Source organism: Notolepis coatsorum, assembly GCF_963971535.1.
Source record: "Notolepis coatsorum genome assembly, chromosome: 9".
In the NCBI taxonomy this organism is placed as follows: domain Eukaryota; kingdom Metazoa; phylum Chordata; class Actinopteri; order Aulopiformes; family Paralepididae; genus Notolepis; species Notolepis coatsorum.
Window position 1 is genome coordinate 6,697,373 of NC_140173.1, and position 24,107 is coordinate 6,721,479.

A 24,107-nucleotide genomic window follows, 5' to 3' on the forward strand; every position below is an offset into this window, starting at 1 on the left:
GTGAAAGTATGGCTGTACTGGGTAGCTACCAGGTATGTGTATATGTGAAGCTATGGCTGTACTGAGTAGCTACCAGGTATGTGAATATGTGAAAGTATGGCTGTACTGGGTAGCTACCAGGTATGTGTATATGTGAAGCTATGGCTGTACTGGGTAGCTACCAGGTATGTGTATATGTGAAGCTATGGCTGTACTGAGTAGCTACCAGGTATGTGTATATGTGAAGCTATGGCTGTACTGAGTAGCTACCAGGTATGTGTATATGTGAAGCTATGGCTGTACTGAGTAGCTACCAGGTATGTGTATATGTGAAGCTATGGCTGTACTGAGTAGCTACCAGGTATGTCTATTAGGCTTGGGCGGTATGACGGTATTACGGTATACCGGGGAATTTAGAAATACCGACGGTATTGAAAATCAATACCGTCAAAATCACAATTGGTTTTAAGTTTCTATTTCCACTGAAACGGAGTTTATACAGGGACGGCATTGGGTTTCGGTTTCCATTAGTGAAACGGAGTTAACTTTCGAGTTGGTTGAAGTGCGTGCACACACACAGCACGGCCAGCAGAGGGCAGGGGAGGCGGTCCGTATTTCCCCGCACAGAGCTGAGCATACACTAACCTGTATGCATTTCCTCTATCTCTGAGCAGCTGCTAAAGCTTAAGCAATAATAATAATATGTTACCATTGAACGATGAAGCGTCGAAGTTAACCACCGTCACTCCAGCCCACGATGAGCTCCCTGACCACAGATGGCTAACGTTTTGTCAAACAAGAGCTAAACTTGCACACACTGTCGCATTTGGACAATTAAAGGACTGGAGTCCGTTCGGATTTAAGCAAAACCCTTGTGCCATGAGTCGACTCGCCAGTGACTTCATCCAGCACAACGAGACTACGAGAGACGGAGGCACTTCTTTGGGAATGTAATATAAAACGGGGTGAGTGAGTGTTGACATTTTTTAATCCTAATGCAACTGGCTCACGTTGATACGATGGTGCCGGGCTGCCGGCCGGGCTAACTAGCTACCGTTAGCTCACGTCGATACCTGGATGGTGCCGGCATGCGGCAGTGGCTACCTTCTATGATTTGTTTACCTCGAGGTTGAAAGAACGGCCCTAATCTCAACGTGTTTCAATATAAGCAAGCGTTATGTATGGTGATAATAACGAGTATATTGTTAGCTGCCCCCCCCCCCCCCCCCCCCCCCGCGTGAAGCTATGGCTGTACTGGGTAGCTACCAGGTATGTGAATATGTGAAAGTATGGCTGTACTGGGTAGCTACCAGGTATGTGTATATGTGAAGCTATGGCTGTACTGGGTAGATACCAGGTATGTGAATGTGAAACTATGGCTGTAACTGGGTAGCTACCAGGTATGTGAATATGTGAAAGTATGGCTGTACTGGGTAGCTACCAGGTATGTGTATATGTGAAGCTATGGCTGTACTGAGTAGCTACCAGGTATGTGTATATGTGAAGCTATGGCTGTACTGAGTAGCTACCAGGTATGTGTATATGTGAAACTGTGTCAGCTGGAAGTAGGGCACTGCTGAAAAGAGCATACATGCTCCACAAATCTTTCCTGGATAAATAAGGGTTAAAGAAAAAGAAAGAGGTTTTGTGAGGAGCATACAGTATATAGGTCTGGATATCAGCACTGATTAGCCGGTTCAATTCTATTTCGACTCACAGGGTTCGATTCTGATCAATTAAATTTGATTAGGCTTGATGTCGCTGGTTTCATAGGGCCGACACCATTGTTGTCAAAAGATGTAATTTGGTGAACTGAGTTTCGGTAGTAGTTCAGCAGTAGTCCAGAAGTAGTTCAGCAGTAGTTCAGTAGTAGTTCAGCAGTAGTTCAGCAGTAGTTCAGTAATAGTTCAGCAGTAGTTCAGTAGTAGTTCTGTAGTAGTTCTGTAGTAGTTCAGCAGTAGTTCAGCAGTAGTTCAGGCAGAAACTCTGCAACATCTGACATTGGGAGACATCTGTACGACAGGAGGCTACAAATAACACTATGCCACTTAGAAAAGGCATAGATTAAAAGATTGATCTAGGGATTTTTAAGTGAAACCATTCAATATTTATTCCTGGCCCTACTACAGTATGTGCCCAAGACTCTACTCGGACGTGCAGCAGAAAACTAGAAAGGAAGCAAATATCCCTGTCCCGGGACATGCTGAGGAGGGCTCTCCTTTCTAGCTCTCTGTGTGAAGGTAAGCAAGCTGTGTTCGGACTGTGGGCTACTCCCCTGCCGCGCTGTGAAACAGTTGCAGCGCCTTGCTGTGCTCGTCGAGAGATAAAGCCCTATCTTAGTTTGCTGTGTTTGCGTTTCTTCCGTAGGAGGGTCTGTGACCTTGACTGGATTCCAGCCTTATCGCAGGGGAGTCAGGGGTCCTGCGGTACAGCTGCGTCACACCCGGACACGGTCACATGAGCTCCGCCGCAGCAGGGACACACACACACACAAACACTTCTATAGTGGAGATACTCAATAACGCAGACATGGCTCTGATCACGTGGACCTAACAAGACCATACTAACACCACAGGTCATCTAAATGGAACACAAGTATGCCAGACCAACAACAGCTAAAATTAGCTTTCTCTTGTTAGAACCCACTAAGCGCTGGATCAGAATGAAGTCTGAACCCTAACTGGTAAGTTCTGGTGGTATTCAGATTTGAGTGCAGCTCTCTACCTTTGGTCCAATGTTATTCCCGTCTCTCCTCACTTTCCCATCACGTGTATACCGTGTAACAGAGCAGCAATGCCATAAAACACAATAACTAATGAATACTATCAAACACTTAGCATGTGGGAGCTGCACTTAGCCCTTAAATCGAATTGAGTAATTGGGGACATCAGTCATTACGGTCTTTGACAAGCTCTAGAAAGAATGTTTAAGCTAGCTGTATGATGTGAACCTAGAGACTGTGGTGAATCCGTAGGTACCAACCAGGTCAGGCTAGTTTATCAGGAAAGGGCCTAAATGTTGCTCCAAGGTTAACAGTAAGAATTGATGTGGCCACATTCAAAAGGAGTCTCTTGACCTTTCACCTCAAGGCATGTGAATAGAAATGTGCTCAACGGAACCACGGCAGTCTCTTGTTTACAGCCATGGGTTTCCGTTAGAATTTTTTTTTGCAGGTCTGAGTGTCCGGTAGATTTCAATCTACCGGACAAATGGGATAAATTCCGGTCAGAGTTTATTGAGCTTAAAAACAATTGATAGGCCTATATAAAGAATGACATCATCAAGGCATTTATAATATTTTAACTTAAAACTAGGTTACTTTTGCGTATATAGTCATTAATATATTCCAAATAAAATAAGTCCCTCGAGACTTCGTGCTGCTGCCGACTTGAAGTGTCGGTGGGCAGTCTGCCCGACCTTAATAAACAGCAGTCTGTTATAATCACATTTTTATGAGCTAACGAATTCCGTTATATTGGACATTTGTATTAATTATATCAAGCGAAGAACTGAGAAATTTGGCAGAGAGAGATGGCAACATTATCGTGGGTTTGCGCCGTGATGTATATCTCCACCTCCCAACGACTTGGTGCTGCTCATAATGTCCGGTGAAAATAATTCCCTCTAAGCACAATTTGATTATTTGAATTGTATTAAAATAGGCTAAAATTAAATAGCCTATGCGATGAACGAAACAATCATTACATTTGTCGTTGCTTCACCAAGCAGCCGGTCTAATAATGACATCCTGTTGTCAGCGCAAGCTGGCTGCTGATATATTTACGTGAAGCATGGAGCAGGCAGAGTGGTGTTTTTAGGTCCCGTCTGGAAACCGCTCAGCAGCGCCCCCACCCAACAGCTGAATTGCCAATGGCTGAATTGGAGTACTGCACCCTGCCAAGCCATGCTTCTCGCAAATATCAGTAGCCAGCTCGCGCTGACAACAGGATGTCATTATTAGACCGGCTGCTTGGTGAAGCAACGACAAATGTAATGATTGTTTCGTTCATCGCATAGGCTATTTAATTTTAGCCTATTTTAATACAATTCAAATAATCTAATTGTGTTTAGAGGGAATTATTTTCACCGGACATTATGACCGGAGAGATTAAATATGTCGGACTTCAACAGATTTTGCCGGTCAAATACCGGTAATTACCGGCTAACGGAAACGCTGACCATGCCATACTTTATACTCGTCCCATGCAGTTTTATGGCAAAACCAAGCCATGCAATGACATGATAGTCATGCAGAGATGTATTTAGCCTATTTCTGCATAGTGTGGTCCTTGGGATCACACAAACTGGGTATGGCTGCAAAGCTAAGACTATTGAGAATCCAATTAGCCCAATTGTATTCACTTGTGATGATGCAAGTCCCCATAGTAGCCCTTTCAATGTAGTGACACAAATCATCATTATTATTATGTTTTACTTGACCTTTGAAACCTCACACTGCCTCATGAAATGAGTGCCTGTTTCCACCGCATATAATTGTGGTTGTATAGTGAAAGAAAGAAAAGGGGGAAGAAAAAATCATATTTTTGCAGAAAACTGCACAGTTTTTACCCTAAACCACATGGAACTATCATCAATTGGACATGGTTGTAAAGTAGAGACTCTTATGGTTCCAGTGAGCCCAATTACAAATATCCTAAGGTGAGAGGTCAAGGGACCCGTTGTAATTGGGGTCACTCTGGCTTTAAAACTGAGCCCGCTGGCGATATGCTCATTCAAATCAAATACGGTTGTCGAAATGTGATATAATGATATAATAAAAATAATAAACTGATGTAATAAACGTCCTCATGGGCCACTGAAAAGGTTGAGTATCACTGGCCATTCAGAGAACGCATGGCTTGCCTAGGTGTGGTGACAACGAGTGGGATCTTCTGAGCCGCTGTCAGAAAGGAGAGCTCATCAATCATCGCCAAAATTGCCCATTTCTGTAGGAATCTCCAGATATCAAAAGATACTGATACCAAATCACAGTAGGAACCTTTCTCAAGTGTTTTCATGGTCTTAATGTGGTCTTCTGGAGCAGTGGCTCTCAACCTTTTTTGTGTCAAGGACCCCCAAATTGTTACACAGACCCCTATTTGATGGGATTGTGTCTCAGGGACCCCCCACCTGAAGACATTTTCGTTATTAAATATAAATATGTCCAGAATTCTATAGCTGAAACACCAGTGGGGAAAGTGAAACCTATGATCAGAATAGCTTATATATTTTCTCATTGGCCTAATAGTTCAACTATTCCCGTTTCTTTCTGGGGACCCCCTGGAACACCCGAGGACCACTGGAGGTCCCTGGACCCCAGGCTGAGAACCACTGCTATGGAAGTATTTTGGACCCTTTGTTATGGTTTCGCTAACGTGAAGTAGGGGTGGACGGTATGGTCTAAAATTTATATCACGGTATAATTTGAAGCATAGACGGTAACGGTATATATCACGGTATCAGCGTTTTTGATAATTTTTTATTTTATTTTATATATATATATTTTTTTTTTTATAAAATATATATATTATATAATTAGACTTGTACTTGTATTATCTGCGAGACATCGCCACCACGCAACAAGCTCCACTGTCTGTGTGTACTCTAGTAGCCTCCAGCTACGGCCAGGATTCTCCGGAGCTGCACCTGGACCTATACTCGAGTAGCCTCGAGCAGAGCTACGGCCAGGATTCTCCGGCGCTGCACCTGGACCCTATTGTATTGGTATAACGTTAGCAAGCCCTCAGCTCAAATACGCATCGAATCAGTGTTATAAGACATTGATATCAGGAGCTATCTGTAGCTACTGCTAGCCGGATATATAACGTTAATACAACGTCTCAGTGAATTATTTAGTTCAATGGGACATTTCGTTTTGAACGGTGAACTAACTTGTGTTAACGTGAGCTAACAGGTAGCATACACGTCTCTAGTACTAGACTTTGTGGGGCGTTTGTTGATGTCAGGAGCTATCGGTAGCTGGCCGACTAGATACCGTTCGGTTAGACAATGCCCCATCATGTATTAAACTAAAAGTGAATAGTTGACTGGGTCATTTTGTAACGGTAGCTAAGCTAACGTTAGCTCAGGGAGACGCCGCCGTCCTCCCGTGTGCCGTCCCACTAGACTACTAGACCCGTGTTTACATGCGTGCGGTAGGGGCTGGAACGCCCACTGCGCGAAGCCTCCTAAATAACTTTTTCCAGTTCGCACATATCTATTATCTATGACTAATTCTATCTATTTTTAGGGGCAAATGCGAGTGAAATAGTCGCGCTGTGGTTACATGACGTCATTGCTATTTTAGAGCTGCACTACCGGTTACACTGTATAGTCAAAATCCATACCGTAGAGCAAATTCATACCGTTTATACCGTATACCGTTTATACCGTCCACCCCTAACGTGAAGTGTATGGAGGTTGAATAAATGGCTTTGCCTGCTCACCTTTCCCAAGCTCCTTTCCACCTTGCGGAAGCATTTGTTCAGGGACAGGTTGTGACGCACCGAGTTCTTCCAGCCGGTGGGGGCATTGGAGAAGTAGGGGAAGTGCTCGAGGATCCAGCCGTAGATCTCCTTAACAGGCAGAGACTTGCTGGGCGACTGCTCGATGGCCATGTAGATGAGTAAGGAGAAGGAGAAGGGCGGCTTGGACTTCAGCGAGTCCCTTTCTCTGCCTCTGTTGCGCGGCGACGGGGAGGAGGGGCCCTGATTAGCTCCACTGTCCCCCTCGATGTCAAAGAGGGGGCTGACACTGGCCTGAGCTTCGGGTCCTCCCAACGCGAAGTTCTGGAGCAGGTTCTCGTGAAGCCAGTTGAGGTTGGTCAGCTCCTCGTCCGCGGAGCCGGCGGTGCTGTCCACGTTGGTGGCCAGCGGGCTGGACGCACACTCGGCCTCGGGCAGAGTGGTCCCCGCACCACAGGCGTCACTCCGACCCGCCCTCTCCTCCTGCACGCCCGGAATTAACGCTTTCTTGTCTGGCGACATCCCACTGATTGGACCCATTAAACCAGGGAGGTCTGTGTGGGGAGAACGAGAGGAGAGAAAGGAAAGAAGAGGTTGAATTGGTTAGCTAATCGAAAAGGCGACACATACAGCTAGTGAAAACCGCGGTGGCTTTGATGGCGATCCCGCTTCCAAAACATACAGTTAGCTGGCAATGTGAAATGAGTGGATGTGACACTTTGGAATGATTTGCTTGTCCAAGTGCTCAACTTTGTTTTCCCAAAGCATTCCCCCAGAGGGCCCACCCTCCCACCCCCCTGCAGTTCTTCTCTGCTCTCCTGGGATCCTCTACCGCACAACACAAACTAACACAAAACGCCTTTCCATGTGTGTACTTCAATGGAAATGTACTTCCGTCCATAAGATGGCTAACTGGATGATGTTGTGAAGGGAATTACTTGTTTTATGTGTGAACAGAGTGTGAGACTTAAAAGGTTGATCACACAACTGCCACTGCGATGTTCAAATGATATACACACTAAGCCAAGCCAACAGTGATTATATACAAGGTAGGGAGGTCAAACATTCTGCCATAATGTAATCACATGGGAGCTCCGTCCCCACACTGCTATTCAGAATGCAGTTTCAGCCACTCCCCTCACAAAGATTGGTAGAACAAACAACCACGCAAATTGTAGCCAACCTCTGTGTGCACATGATGGTGTTCATCGGTTGATCATTGGTTGGAGAAATGCCTGTCAAAATCCTGTCTGCATTTTTTCATTCAAATGGCTACACTAAATAGGAGCCAACAGCAAGGTTTTTGCATCCAAATGTTGCCCCAAGTCTCAACTGTGTGAAATCAGATTATTATTTCCATTTTGGGGATTTTTTCGGTTTTGACCAAGAGGCGATGGGTGTGCCGTCAAGTATTAGGAATTCAATGTGGCTAAAGCGCCCGAGTTGTGGCAGACTGGCACGAGCATTCTTTATTTTGACCACGAAACAGTTCAGATTGTTATAGACCATCTCACAGAGGTGGAATATGCTATTTATATTTACAAGGTGTCTGAGCCACAAGGCATGTGGATTTGAAGTCAGAACGGCCATTCTAATAAAATAAAGTTCCATGTGCACTTCCAAACGCTACACAGGACCACAAGGCTCTCCACGCCCTCTCCTTCTAGGCGCCAGCCGAGGACTTCAAGGGCCTCTCAAGTGACTAAGCAACTTCAGGCTCCCCTACTCAACGCCCACCTTGTTGCGGACCAGACGCAGCTGCTCATTAAGTGTAAATTAGCATGAAACTGCCCGCAAAATCATGCCGCGGCCGCAGGAGTGAGTGGCGGCCCTCCATCCCCCATGGAGTGGACGGCTCTTGAAGGGCCCGTGGCTCAGCCCACCGGTCACGTACCCCATTCAACCTTTCAATAGACCAACAGCACTGATAAGTGCCGCCGCCCAAGAACCCTCAGGTCATCAATGGAAGGCTTCCTTTTGATATGGAGCCCTGCAAACCTGTAGGATTAGCGTTTAAAACGAGTAAACTATTTTGTACTAGAGAGAGCAATGATACTTGAGTGGGTATTCTTAACTGGGCTTATGGGTATAAAGGCTAGACGGCTAGAGGGTATAAGATATAGGCTACTTAAAAATGCTTTTCTCCTCAACACTCCTATAACTACTTCCTGATGATATGTCCACTTCCCATACAAATACACAGTCTACACATGTCTACTTGCATAGCTTGTTATTTAAATAGACAGAATAACCTCAGGGCTCCCCATAAGCATATGGATATTTTTGAAAATGTAATTTCTCTGCGTTTCGGACCTTTTGCAAAACCCTGACATCATGATCTCTCATACATTATCTCTCATGCATCCCTCATGATTTATTTTTTAAGTTTTTCTTCTACATTTACATTTAGTCATTTAGCGGACGCTTTTATCCAAAGCGACTTACAAGTTCTGTACGACAAGTCATCAGGAAGGGCACAACTCTATCAGCTGAGTAACAATGTTCATCAAAGTGTTGCGTGTTACAGTGTCGGTTAGTTTATTAGGACAGTAAGTGCATGACAGTAAGGTTAGTTAGGGTTAGATCTTTTTTTTTCATTATCAGCCATTTTGTTATTTAAATTTGATAGTATAATTATAATATCTACATCCTGTTATCTGCACTGCACACCTTTTTAGAACTGTATAGTCATCTTTATTTTAGTCATATTTTATTTTTACTATGCTAATTTAATATTATTTATATTATATTGGTTGCTTCTGTGGTCGAGGAACCACAACAAAAGGGAATTTCACTCTTTTTTTGCTGTAAGGTAGTGGTACTGACATAAAATAATCTGAATCTCAACTTCCACATGTTTTACAGTATGTACTGAGCATGCACCAGGAACCTAAGAGCAATGTTTACGTGTGTTCGGTACTGTTAGGTTTAATTGCATGGTTACAAGGCAATCTAGCTTTACTTCATCATTACACCACATGCAGAGGCGTATAAATATATTATCTGTGTGTATGATTACGGTAACTTTCTGCTCAAGGATAAGCTCAATACGCATGCTCCTAATGTTCTTCTCTCCGTGTTTGACAATAAAAATGTATGCTACCTACTAGGGCTGTCTTAAATACGTCGAAGCTTCGTTCGATGGGCATGGGATTCGAATATGAAAATAAAATTTGATTATTTATTAAAAAAAAAAAAAAAAAAAAAAAAAAAAAAAAAAAATCAACTCTGCCTCTCTTTGTTAATTACATTGTTATTTAAGATGAGGTCGGACTCGGCACTGACAGATTTGTGTGCTGCTTTTATAAAGCCTCAAATGACGGCTTACAATATTTCATAAAAGCAAAGTGTTTCGTTTGTCTAAGATTTAAATTTACAGCACTGACAAAGTTGAACAAAGTGCTGTACAAGTCCCACAACATAAAAAAAAATTGTAAAAAAAATTTAAATTTCTTTTTTACATTTGTCGAAGCTTCGAATTAAAATCGAAATATCTGCCCCGAAGCTTCGAATTCCCAAAAAAAATCGAAGGTCAGCCCTACTACCTACTGGCCTGGCATGCTAATGTGAGCATTTTAAATAGGTGTTGTGTTCTCACGAGGACAGGGATGTCTTTGAAAATGGAGGGGGAACAAATTAATCAGAAATATCCATATACATGTGGACGTGGCCATAGTCAATTGAGCGGTTTGGTCTTAGTCAAGGAAAGCTGAAGGAAAGATGAAATGACAAGACCTGGGGTCCATCCTAGACTAGAGGCAAATCTTTCCTGTGACAAAATGGCAAACAATGTAATAAAAAAAGTCAACCAACAAACAAGACACACCTCTTCACCAAGGCTTTTCCCCATCAGTTAGTTTAGATTAGATTAGGTCCATTATCCCTTACCTTCCCTCATCCCCTTTTTCCCCCCTATTTCCCTAGCCCTATTTTTTGTCCCGATTGTGAAGCGACGTTGGGTTCTATGAAAGGCGCTATATAAATTTGATCTATTATTATTAAGATTCTTGTACCAGATCTCCTCTCTGGTAAACAAGAATACCCTGAAGACTCTGGCAGGAGCACTCATTCAGGGGTACTACGACTATGCTTGCACCTCATGGTACCAAAGCACCTCAAAGGCACTAAAAACAAGACAAACATCACAAAACAAACTGGTCAGACTACTGCTTGACCTGACTCCTAATAACCCACCTCACCCCTGCCCATTTTTACAACCTAGGATGGCTTAGAGTAGACGACAGAGTACAGCAACTTGCAATGGGCCTGGTCTACAAGATACACTACACCACTAAGGAAAGGTACCCATGTACATGTCGAGGTACTTCCCAAAGGTCAGTGAATACCACGATCACAACACCAGAGGGAGCTCCACAAATCATGTGCAACGCAGATTCGGCTCAAACAAGGGTCTAAAAACACATTTCACAATTATGCCACATCAATGTGGAACGCCCTACCCACAGCCGTAAAAAATATGTGAATCCCTACCCACCTTCAAAACCGCTCTCAAAGAGCACCTACGGGAGGCTGCAATTCGAAACACCCACCCCCTCCTCCTAATGTACAGTTCTAGAGCCATATGGAATCCGCGATCACGGAATCGCGGACGGAATCGCGGAATTGAGCAATAAAAATGGAATCAACTAAAAAAAAAAAAAAAAAAAAAATTTTTTTTTTTTTTTTTTTAATTTTTTTTTTTTAATGTTGTGGGACTTGTACAGCAATTTGTTCAACTTTGTCAGTGCTGTAAAGGTTAAACCTTTTTAAATCTTAGACAAACAAAACACTTTGCTTTCATGAAATATTGTAAGCAGTCATTTGAGGCTTCATAAAAGCAGCACAATGAACACAAATCTGTCAGTGCCGAGTCCGACCTCATCTTAAATAACAAACGGCATTGCTTGTTGTAGTTAACAAAGAGAGGCAGAGTTGATTTTGCAAAAATATATATACCTTTTTAATTTTTTTAATAATCGAATTTTATTTTCATATTCGAATGAAATAAATGAATGAAGCTTCGAAGTATTTAAGACAGCCCTATTAAATGGACTGTTATATCTTATTAAATTGTGGACATTTATTCATTCCCACTTATTAGACACTATTTCTGATGGTAAAATGAGCGTACAAAGCAAAATACAGAATTCTGAAATATTAAAACGGAAAAAACGGAATTTGGAAAAAAATAAAACGGAATTTGGAAAAAAATAAAACGGATTTCATATGGCTCTACAGTTCCCTCCCCCTCGTATGTATATTTCCTGTTAGGATCTCTGTTTAACAGTACTGTATATTTGCATATCTTGTATGTCACAAATGTAACAGTACTGTATATCTGTATGTCATGTATGTCATAAATGTAGAGCCATATGAAATCCGCGTTCACGGAATCGCGGACGGAATCGCGGAATTAACCAATAAAAATGGAATCAACTGCAAAACGTGGAATATTGCAGAATTTGACCTAATCTGGACTGAAATTTCGTTTTTGGGTGGAACGTTTGGTGCACACGCGACCGGGGAGGCGGGGACTCTACAGCGTGTTACACACAACACAGCCGCGGTGCTCAAGCGTCTGGCTGCTTCAGTGTTAACATCGTCAAGAAGCTAAACAATTCCACAATAAGCCCTCAATTCAGAGCAGAACAGTATCCTAATGACTTTTATGCCTCCGGTGATAAGGTGTTTTGCTAATTCTGTCAACGTTCCGTGGACTGGACCCGCAAAACACTTGCGACACTATTGTGATTAAATAGCTATAACGTTAGGACGTTTAGCTTCTAGCTAAATCTAGTGCACCCATCCATTTGTTTAATGCAAACGATTGTCATTATACACTGCCCTTTATAAACTAAATACACTTAAATAGCTATGTAACGTTATAGGGCTATCTATGGAAATGATCGCTTCTAGAAGTTCTAGCTAAATCTGGTGCACCCATCCATTTGTTTAATGCAAACGATTGTCATTATACACTGCCCTTTATAATCTAAATAAACTTAAATAGCTATGAAACGTTACAGTACATAGGACTATAGATGGAAATGATAGCTTCTTGCTAAATCTAGTGCACCCATCCATTTGTTTAATGCAAACGATTGCCATTATTCAACCTACCATTCATTAGTAAAGTACTTGAAAAGATAGTTTCAGTTCAAATAAATTCCTTTCTTGAAGAAAACAACATCTTAGAAGAATTTCAGTCAGGATTCAGAAAATATCATAGCACTGAAACTGCCCTCACCAAAATAATCAGTGACCTCAGACTAAACTCTGACGAGAATAAGATCTCCATCCTTATCCTGTTAGATCTCAGTGCAGCATTTGATACAATCGATCACGATATTCTAATCGATCGTCTTGAAAACCATGTCGGTTTCTCAGACCATGTGCTAGGCTGGTTTAAAACATACATCAGAGGGAGGAAATTCTATGTTAAACTAGGAGATCACATGTCTGATATATACGACAACAACTATGGAGTTGCACAAGGGAGTTGCTTAGGTCCTTTACTCTTCTCCCTTTACATGTTACCGCTGGGTGATATCAGAGAACATAATGTAGATTTCCATAGCTATGCGGATGATACACAACTGTACATATCTGCTGAACCAAATGATACAGCGATTAGCTCCATTACAGACTGCTTACTGGCAATAAATAAATGGATGAGTAAGAACTTCCTGAAACTAAACGAGAACAAAACTGAAATTCTAATTATCGGCTCCAAAACTAAAAAAGAAACATTAATAAAGAACCTGGGGGGACTAACCCCTTGGATCAAATCTGAGGTCACTAGTCTTGGGGTTGTCATAGATTCAGAACTGAACTTCAATTCTCATATTAGCAAAGTGACGAAAACATCGTTCTTCCATCTCAGAAATATAGCAAAAGTACGACCATTTATTAATCAGAACGATGCTGAGAAGCTAATTCATGCATTCATATCTAGCCGGTTAGACTACTGTAATGCACTTTTCACAGGTCTCCCTAAGAAAACCACAGAGAGGCTTCAGCTAATCCAAAACTCTGCAGCCCGACTGCTAACTAGAACCAAAAGGAGAGAGCACATTAGTCCAGTCTTAGCCGCTTTACACTGGCTTCCTGTAACATTTAGAATTGACTTTAAGGTCCTTCTCCTTACATACAAAGCTCTAAATGGACAGGGACCTAGCTACATCGCCAACACTAATAAATTACACACCAGCAAGAACACTGCGATCATCAGCTGCTGGACTACTAGAGGCTCCCAGAAGCAGTCAAAAGAGGATCGGTAATGCAGCCTTTATCAACTATGCCCCAAAACTATGGAACAAACTACCCCAAAACATCAGGGAAGCCAACTCACTAGACATCTTTAAAAGACAGCTTAAAACCTATCTCTTTGCTCAGGCATTTCACTGATAGATATCTGCTACCACCTAGTGGCAAGAGGAAACATCAGGGATATCCTGACACAACTTGTATTTATTCTTACACTGCCTATCAAATTCATGTGTCGGTTATTGCACTTTTTACTTCTTACTGATGACTATTTTTAAACTGAATCATTTTAAACTATTCTTATTATTTGCTATGCTCGCTCATGCCTGTATTTTTTTTTATGTCCGTCGGTTAGTGCACTTTTTAATTACTGAATAGAGAGCCTATTAGGATGCTAGATCCTAATGTGAAACACTATGCTTATGGCAGATCAATCAGCATGGATTGTCTGTAAACTTTAATACATGGCAGTTTGGTTTGTTAGAACAGACTGTAATCTTATGCTTATGGCAGATCAATCAGCATGGATTGTCTGTAAACTTTAATACATGGCAGTTTGGTTTGTTAGAACAGACTGTAATCTTCACTTGCTTATGGCAGATCAATCAGCATGGATTGTCTGTAAACTTTCACTTGCTTATGGCAGATCAATCAGCATGGATTGTCTGTAAACTTTATGCATTGTTGTCACTTGCCATATCTTGCTATGCTCGCTCATGCCTGTATTTTTTATGTCCGTTCTATTTTATAATTTTAATTTTATTTTTATTTTACTATTTTTAAACTGAATCATTTTAAACTATTTTTACTATTTGTGTTACTGAAAACTGTAAGCGGAGAGCCTATTGGGATGCTAGATCCTAATGTGAAACACTGATTCTACCTGTCTATCTTTTTATGCTCGCTTATGCCTGTATTTTTTACTGTTGTGAAGCACTTTGAACTGCAACCTCTGTATGAAAAGTGCTATACAAATAAAGTTATTATTATTATTATTATCATTATTATTATACACTGTCCTTTATAAACGAAATAAACTAAAGGTGCCTAAATTATGCATTACTATATTTCATCACAATATAATAGATATAGCTAGGTTACTGACATTGTCATTGTGATAATGTCAGTAGTAGCTAGCTGTATCTATTGTTTACACTTGAAATATGTATTTTTATTTTGTCACAATATTAATTGAAAAATATTGTGTAAAATTGAACTGTATTTCTGAGTTGCAGCACTTAAAAACATTAAATGGACTGTTATATCTTATTCAATTGTGGACATTTATTCATTCCCACTTATTAGACACTATTTCTGATGGTAAAATGGGCATAAAAGGCAAAATACAGAATTCTGAAATATAAAAACGGAAAAAATGGAATTTGGGAAAAAATAAAATGGAATTTGGAAAATAATAAAACGGATTTCATATGGCTCTACATAAATGTCATGATTAGATGATTAGATTAGATTTTTATATCTGTATATCTGTATGTTGTGTATGTCATAAATGTCATTATGAATTGAAAATGGGGGACCCTGGTGTAAACAAGATGAAAGTCTCTTGTCTGCATCCCCTTAACAATTGTGTGTATTGAGCTGTACTGTACCCATTCTGCAATCTGTTAATAAAGTTTTCAATCAATCAGTCGACTAAGGCTGTCCTTAAAGAAATTCTTAGCGGATAAAAAAGGATATGTCGATGATAAATTAGACCTAGTTGATTTCATTGACAAATCTATCAACCAGTCCATTTTAATTAACTTTTTTTAAATTAATACTAAATTAAAAAAAAAATCAGGAAATATCCAAACTCATGGAAAGAAAGCATAAAAGATTACTTGGTTGATTAAGACCAGACCGCATTTGAGGGGGCAGCCCTATAGTCCAGGGCAGGGGTAGGCAACCCTAGGCACGCGTGCCTGCATAGGCATGCGGGGGCATTTTCATAGGCACAGGGGGCAGCATTAAAAAAATAAATAAAAAATATTATATTTTTCTTTTTTTTTTTTGCTTTGAAATATTATAGTGAAATATTTTGCACTGTTGTCGCATTTATCTTGTTGAAATCCTCCCACAGGTTCTTTTTACTACCACATATTTAATTGAGACCCTTTATTTGTTTATTATTTCAATTTAGCTGGAAATACATTGCTACATCATTCAGTAACATTTGCAGAGCCTTATAACAAAAACATTATTACGGTCACCATTGTGACCAGTGGGATTAATCAACAAATTTGATTATTTCATTGAACATTGCACATGTTAAAAGCCATTTTTTTTACTCAAAATGTGAGTATTACCAAGTCAACTTGTGTTCTTAAAACAATGACAATAAACATAGTTTTATTAGGTTGAAATATTGTGGTTGTGTACTTATTTTTCTGTTAACTTATTATAGATTGAAAACTGAAAACCTTAATGCACAGTAACTGAACTCAATATTTTTAAGTTCTGGTAACTTATTATTATTATTTTCTTTTTACAGTGTAGTCTTGCGATCAATCAAAACTTATTTACACGATATACCTCACATTCACCCTCCATTCACATCCTGGTGTTCTCCATTAGGCCTGTAGGTGGAGCTATGACAGCACACGTACAGTACACACACCGATGGTGTGTGTGATGTGTCCAAAAATGAATGGGCAAATGTGAGTGAAATGGTCGCACTGTATGCAGCTGTTTGTCAGCATTGCATTCCCCCCCCCCCCCCCCCCCCCCAACTCAGATTTAGGGTTGATACAACCATCATAATAATATTGTTAATAATAACAATAACAATAATGATGTAATAATGTAAAAATTATCATTAAAAAGACCTGGTTATGAGAGAAAAAAAATTACGATGCATGGAATATTGTTGAGGCCCCAACAGGTCCACGGAGGACGCCATAGCCCATGTGCTGCACACAGCAGCATCACACCTGGACAAGAGGCAGGGGAACTATGTGAGAATGCTGTTCATCGACTACAGCTCAGCATTCAATACCATAGTCCCCTCCAAACTCATAGCCAAGCTCAGGGACCTGGGCTTGAACTATGACCTCTGCCAGTGGGTCTTGGACTTCCTGACGGGCAGACCCCAGGTGGTAAGAGCCGGCAACTGCACCTCCTCATCCATCACGCTCAACATAGGGGCCCCCCAGGGCTGTGTTCTGAGCCCCCTCCTCTACTCCCTGTACACACATGACTGCGTAGCACAGCGGAACAACAACACCATCATCAAATTTGCTGATGACACAGTAGTGGTGGGCCTGATCTCTGCCAACGACGAAAGGGCCTACCTGGAAGAGGTAGAGAACCTGTCACAGTGGTGTCAGGAGAACTGCCTCTCCCTGAACGTCAGCAAAACAAAAGAGATGATTGTGGACTTCAGGAGGTCGGGGGTCAAGGACTACAGCCCCCTCAGCATCGACGGGGCACCGGTTGAGAGAGTGAACAGTTTCAAGTACCTCGGAGCCCACATATCCGAGGACTTGACATGGACCACACACATTGACAGTGTTGTGAAGAAGGCACGACAACGCCTCTACTTCCTCAGGCGCCTAAGGAAGTTCCAAGTCAGTCAGAAGATCCTTAGGAACTTCTACTCATGTACAATAGAGAGCATCCAGACCGGCAACATCACCTCCTGGTTTGGGAATAGCACTGCACAAGACCGTAGCAGACTACAAAGAGTGACACGTTCAGCCGAACGCACAATTGGAGGGGGGCTTCCCACCCTCCAGAACATTTACAACAAGCGGTGCAAGGGGAAGGCTAAGAGAATTATTAAGGACTCGAGCCACCCGAACAACTGCCTCTTTGAACTGCTGCGGTCAGGCAAGCGATACCGGAGTCTTAAGGCGAGCACAGAAAGACTCAGAAGAAGCTTCTATCCCCAGGCCATCAGGCTGCTAAACGAACAATAATCGCTAAACGAACAATAATCACTATGCAACAACCATCAAATGCACACAGCACACACACCCACACGCACACACTCACTCAAACAAACAACACACTGCAGCACCCACTCTCCACACTTTAGATCACACAAACACACTTACACTTTATATTTATTGATAAAGGATTTGCACTACAACTCGTACACCTACTGTGAATTGTACCTAAATTGCACCTCGTCCCATTTCTCCATTTCTGCCTTGCACTATATAGTATTGTATATTAGTACACTGCACAGTATTGTATATTGTATGGTAACTACGTCTATTCTGCATCGAACATTGTACATATGTCTAAACTGAACACTGTGACCTTTTTTTTTTACTTCTAATTTTACTATGTTATTTTATTTCATACTTATCTTGTCTTGCACAGTCTCTGGAGCGCAACAGTAAGAAGCATTTTGTACAAAAGTATTCTGTACTTCTGTATGACAACTATTAAAGAAACTTGAACTTGAAACTTGAGTTACAACTATATTTCAAACAGGCACTCCATGTCAAAAAGGTTGCCGACCCCTGGTCCAGGGGTTCCCAAAGTCAGGGTTGCGACCCACAGGAGGGTCGCGAGCCGCCGCGAGCCGCCGCAGGGTCGCCAGATGATTAAAAAAAAAAAATTGCAGTCAGGCCACTGAACTTAGAAGCAGGCCAGGACAGTGTTTCTAGTTGCAGCAGCGCAATAGTTAGTTAACCTAGGTGGGGAACAACCAGGAGATCACTGCAACTCGCACAAGTTGGAGAACTATCTCTCTCTCGCTCTCACACACACACACAAAAGGAGCCGCATGTGATTGGTGGAGGCGGGACCCTTACAAAAAACTGTTGTTGCTAATCATTGACACATGCTAGACTGTAATAATCCCCCCCAGAAAAATCTACTTTGCATTTGATATATTACAAATATATGCCATCACACACACTGGCATTTAAAGGGTTAGAATCATAAAATTAATATGTGGTGTTATGATCAGGGCTGAAGTTGAATAAAAGATTGTATTATTTTCAATCTGACATTACAAAAAAACTGAAAATCCATCAAAATCAGTGTTGTTGCTAATCATACATATGCTAGCCTGTTCTTTAACAATAATTTGTGATGCCATCACAAACACTGGCATTTAAAGGGTACAATTACAAATAAAAAAATGCCTGCACCAGAATGCAGGAAATGAAGTCTTTGTAACAAGAAATGTCCTGGTGAGGGACCCCCAGACCCCCTGCTTAAAAAGTGGCCTGACTGGGGCTATATTTTGCACTATATTTCCTGGCCTAAATGATTTCCCCAGTCCGGCCCTGGTTAAAAGCCTCCAATGCTTATTAGTGTGTGTGCGTTTGAACGTGTGCATGTTTCAACCATACATTTCCATTTATACATTTTTTTATAAATAAAATAAATATATTTAAATTACCTCCTATAATAGTGAGTGGTGACCCCGTTCTGACCCCGTTATTTTTGGGTCGCGGCCTGAAAAGTTTGGGAACCCCTGCTATAGTCGACCAAGACCTTGTTGGTCAATTAATCTAGTTGTTTTTCCTGAAAAAGGCTAAGCACTAGATTTAAAAAGGTCCTTCTGCAATTTTACATTATGTACCAATAAGGCTAAAACAACGAGCGTAAATTATATGGCGACAACAAAGTCCTATGACCATCAGTCAACTAATAACTTATTTAGTCAAGGACAGCACTATTCTTCTCTTATTTGGAGATAAAAGTGTAAAATCTATTATGTGCGAGTAATGTGGGATTTTCTCCTAGACTAAATATAAATGCAATTATTTAATTGAGTGTGTAATAATGCCACCACAGATAACCTGAGTTCTTGTGTGCTGGTCAACGAGGCTGCGAGTGCTGACAGCTCCTCTTGCTCGCCTCCCAACAGGCTTTAATCTGTGCCCTCTGTGTCACCATGACAACCATGCTGTCACTTCAATTAAGAGCAAAAATCCACCAAAGAGAGAGTTAATGGGAAAATAATCCATCCCGACTGGCACAGCCACGGAGCAGCGTGCAGTCTCCAGTGAGATGCTCCTACTGTAGTGTGTGCGTGTTTGGCTGGATGGGTGGTGGGTGGGGGTAAAATGTTGCTCTACTGTAAAATCATGCCAAGGCCTAACAAAAATAATAGTTGGTTTCAGGTTGGTTGTCAGTTTGGCCATGGGTAGGTAGGGATTTTTTTTTTTTTTTTTTATTCTTTCCCACGGCGACTATGGATAGGGAATTTCTTTATTTAATGAACCCTTTCACTGCCACACGACAGAAGGTTAGCCCTTTACTATCACACAACCGACGGCGATGCTCCATCATTAGCATCATTAGCTCCGCGGAGCTAATGATGCTAATGATGGAGCATCGCCGTCGGTTGTGTGATAGTAAAGGGCTAACCTTCTGTATTGTCACAGTGAAAGGGTTAACTGGCTGTCGTGTGGCAGTGAAAGGGTTAAAATGTTCACAACAACATGGATGCATGTACTCTGCCAGCATGTTTAATATCCATAATACTAAATGTTTGACTAAGATTTCTATGAAACTTTATTCTAAAAAAAAAAAAAAAAAAACGGATTTTTTTTTTTTTAATATATAATTTTTTTTTTAAACTCATAAAATATATTGGGTCGCACCTAAATCGGCAGGGTCGGTCGGCAACCTGAAACCAACCATTATTTTTGTTAGGCCCAAGGGTCGGTGTAAGACTAGAGAGTGAAAGTAGATAGAAGAGAAAGCGAGGTAGATCAAAACAAAAGAGGCATAGGAGAGAGAGGTAGACGGACGAGAAAGAGAGGTAGATCGAGAGATAGGGAGAGGGAGCGAGAGACACTGAATGGCTAGTAGGTAGATTTAGGTTATTTAAGTCATCCTCCTCAACCCAGGATGAATCACAACTCTCAGCAAAGTAGAGCAATCAGACATGTCAGGCAGTGAGAGCCTGAGGACTGTCCGACTGCATTAAAGACCAAAGTCTCCCGGAGACCCACACACAAATTAATTGTCCTCCACATGAGAGCGTCCTACTCCCAAGTGAATTCAGAAATAGCCAGGAACAAGGCAGGTGATAGGGCTGTATGGGGTATAATATATATCACCATTATTTGTCAATATTGAGATCATGATTATTTAATACGATTTGGAAACATGCATTTATTGAACTAAAAAAGAAAAACGTGTCTTTAGGAGCAGTCTCTCTACAAGTCTACCCGGTTTGCTAGATCGAAGCATTGCCGTCCTAGTAGTGATGCACCGATGTGAAAATTGTGGCCGATACCGATAACCGATATTAATATTGCTGTTCTGGCCGATACCGATATTTACCGATGTCGATATCTCTGTATAGAAAACACTTTTTTATGATAATCAAAGAGGTATTTTCCAAAACGCTTTTTTTTTTTTTTTTTTTTTACTTTTGTAACTTATTTTCAGAAATGACAGATATTTTGAAACTATTTAAGGCCAAAACATGTAAGACAAAAAAAAAGATAAAAAAAAAAAATGTATCGGCCCATATCGGCCCTATCTTGATATCGGCCATATCGGCCGATATTATATCGGCGGCCGATATATCGTGCATCACTACGTCCTAGTTGTCCTTGCAAAGTCTAATTTAGTTTAGTCTAGTGTTGCCGGCCCGGGGGGGGTCTGATCTAACACCAGAAACCACTACTAACAGCCCACACAGCCAAGTGGTTTATGCCTGCAAACTCTCCAAAAGAGATTTTTTGCAATAATGTAGACATACAGTATACTAATGAAACTAATATGACTAGTATATGGCAAGACAAAATTCATATTAACCACTTTACCAAAAGGTTCATTATACTTTGCTCAGATTATCTGCACTGTTGATATATATTTAGTTTCGACCCTTGATTGCAACTGTTGTGCTTGCTGGCTAGCGTTGGCTTGTTAGCCCAAGACCTGCCGTGGTGGTGCCTCATCGTGCCATCGATTGCCCCCTCTCATCGGGCTGCGAGAACCATCTGCGCCTGGAGGAGCAGCAAATGCACCTGAATTTTCTCTATGTGTTTTTGAACATAATGTTAGCTAGTCAGTGGTAGTTCATTTAACCCCATGTTTGTATAGGTTATTGTGGCCATGTGCTGTGTCCTATGTGTAGGTTCAGGTTGTTTGTAAGACAATGTGTTGCTAAAGTCTCTGGTAATGTCTCAGTCTCCGATGTCACTCCTAACATGATCACATTAATGTGGGACACTGGAACGCAGATTGTGAGATGAATGAAAGGGCTAAGTGACCTCTGTGTTGATGGCAAACACATTATTACAGTGTGAACATGTAACATTGTACCAGGTGTGAATGAGTTTGATGTGCCAAAAAAAAGAATTATAAATTGGAGAAAGTGAGGGACAGAGAGGCTAGGTACAGACAGCAGGGTATGCAAATGTTGAGGACTTAAGCTGTTTGTGTTCGTCTGTATCAAGCAATGTCAAAGTAATACTGAAAGTAATATCTTCCCTCTGGTGCCTCCTCCTCCACTCGGTGGAGAGAGAGCCAAAGTGAGTAGACCATAGAGCCATATGAAATCAGTTTTATTTTTTTCCAAATTCCGTTTTTTCCGTTTTAATATTTCAGAATTCTGTATTTTGCTTTGTACGCTCATTTTACCATCAGAAATAGTGTCTAATAAGTGGGAATGAATAAATGTCCACAATTTAATAAGATATAACAGTCCATTTAATAGGGCTGTCTTAAATACTTCGAAGCTTCGTTCGATGGGCATGGGATTCGAATATGAAAATAAAATTTGTTTATTAAAAAATATAAAAATATAAATGATATATATATATTTTTTTGCAAAATCAACTCTGCCTCTCTTTGTTAATTACAACAAGCAATGCTGTTTGTTATTTAAGATGAGGTCGGACTCGGCACTGACAGATTTGTGTTCATTGTGCTGCTTTTATGAAGCCTCAAATGACGGCTTACAATATTTCATGAAAGCAAAGTGTTTTGTTTGTCTAAGATTTAAAAAGGTTTAAACTTTACAGCACTGACAAAGTTGAACAAAGTGCTGTACAAGTCCCACAACATTAATTATATATATATTTTTTTTTAATTTACAGTTGATTCCATTTTTATTGCTCAATTCCGCGATTCCGTCCGCGATTCCGTGATCGCGGATTTCATATGGCTCTAGTAGACCACCTTCCCCTGGCGTCCATCACCACCACAACTATTACCACAGCACCAAACCACCGTACAGTTTGCTTGGGTCAGTATAATTCATCACTGTGATGAACATGAGCATCATGGAATTTATAAGGTGACAGCGATCGCCTCTGAAGTTGTTCTGGTTGATGCCAACTTGATGCAATCGCCCTCACATTATAAAGTAATTCAGTAAAGTACGGCTCTGTGACTTGTTTTAAAAAAAAAATTGGAAAACAATAGAGTTCTATGACTTCTGTAAATAAAATTACACCGGCCTTATCCTTTAAATGCGATATGATTTGTGGCTCTAGACTATTCAGAACCGTAATTCAGGGCTTTAGACTGCGAGTACAATGGTCGCATAATCGCATATACGGTATGCAACCTTTTGGGGGGGGGGGGGGGGTTCATATTTTACTTGGTGGCACTAGTGCGAGTGGGGGATAAATCGCCTGGTTGCACCCTGTACTACGACAACATCACATCTAGTTTTAACAATGAATTTCCTTGAACTTGAAATATAATTCAACATACTAAAACTAAACATGAGTCATGATGACTTTAGTTTTTCATGACTCAAAGGCTTGATCTGGCCATGGCTGAGTCGATTATCTTGGTTTCATAATTGTTGGAAGCCAAAATCTTAAATTGAAGCAGGTGGGAAGGTCTCTCGTCTTGAAACATTAAAAGTGCAATCTGTCAGATGCTGTCAAACAGCGACCTCGAGGCAAAAGAGTATTGCACTTTTAACTTTTTTTACAACCCCATCCCTTTGCCCCTCACAACTCCAACCCACACGCAAAAAAATTAAAAATAAAATAAACTAAGTGCAATAACAAGCTCCTCGAACCTAAGCCTACTTTAACCCTTTCACTGCCACACTACAGAAGGTTAACCCTTTACTATCACACTACCGACGGTAACCAGGTTAAAACAGGTTTGTAGTACAATGTATTTCACGGCTAGTCTGTGGCTTTCATTACTGATAGAGGTCCAGAGATACACGGCTGTTACACAACATATACCTATGAGCATTTAGGTCACCTGATTAGAACAAGCACCATTCTAACAAAGGTGTGGCTAAAAGAAAAAGGGCTTTACTATGGCAGAAGAGGTTAGTTTGATAAACAGGTGTGGTGTTTTCTGTAGCAACACTGTAAATACCTTCCCCTCCTCTCTCCTTCAACAGGCCTGCGAGCACCCAGACCCGGGGCTCCGGCTCATTGCCTGTTTAGATAATGTCTTGGCCGGAGCCACAGATTAACCTCCAGGGCACCACAGAGTAGC

General features: G+C 41.2%; 1 protein-coding gene across 1 annotated transcript in view; it reads right to left on the reverse strand.

Annotated features, from left to right (window-relative positions):
* Positions 1–24,107, reverse strand: part of foxn2a (forkhead box N2a) — a 78,467-nt gene that overhangs the window by 22,310 nt on the left and 32,050 nt on the right. The window contains exon 2 of the mRNA XM_084321447.1: positions 6,426–6,997. Coding sequence (XP_084177573.1) covers positions 6,426–6,983 — 558 coding nt within the window. The 5' untranslated portion in view covers positions 6,984–6,997. The remainder of the gene's footprint in view (positions 1–6,425; positions 6,998–24,107) is intronic.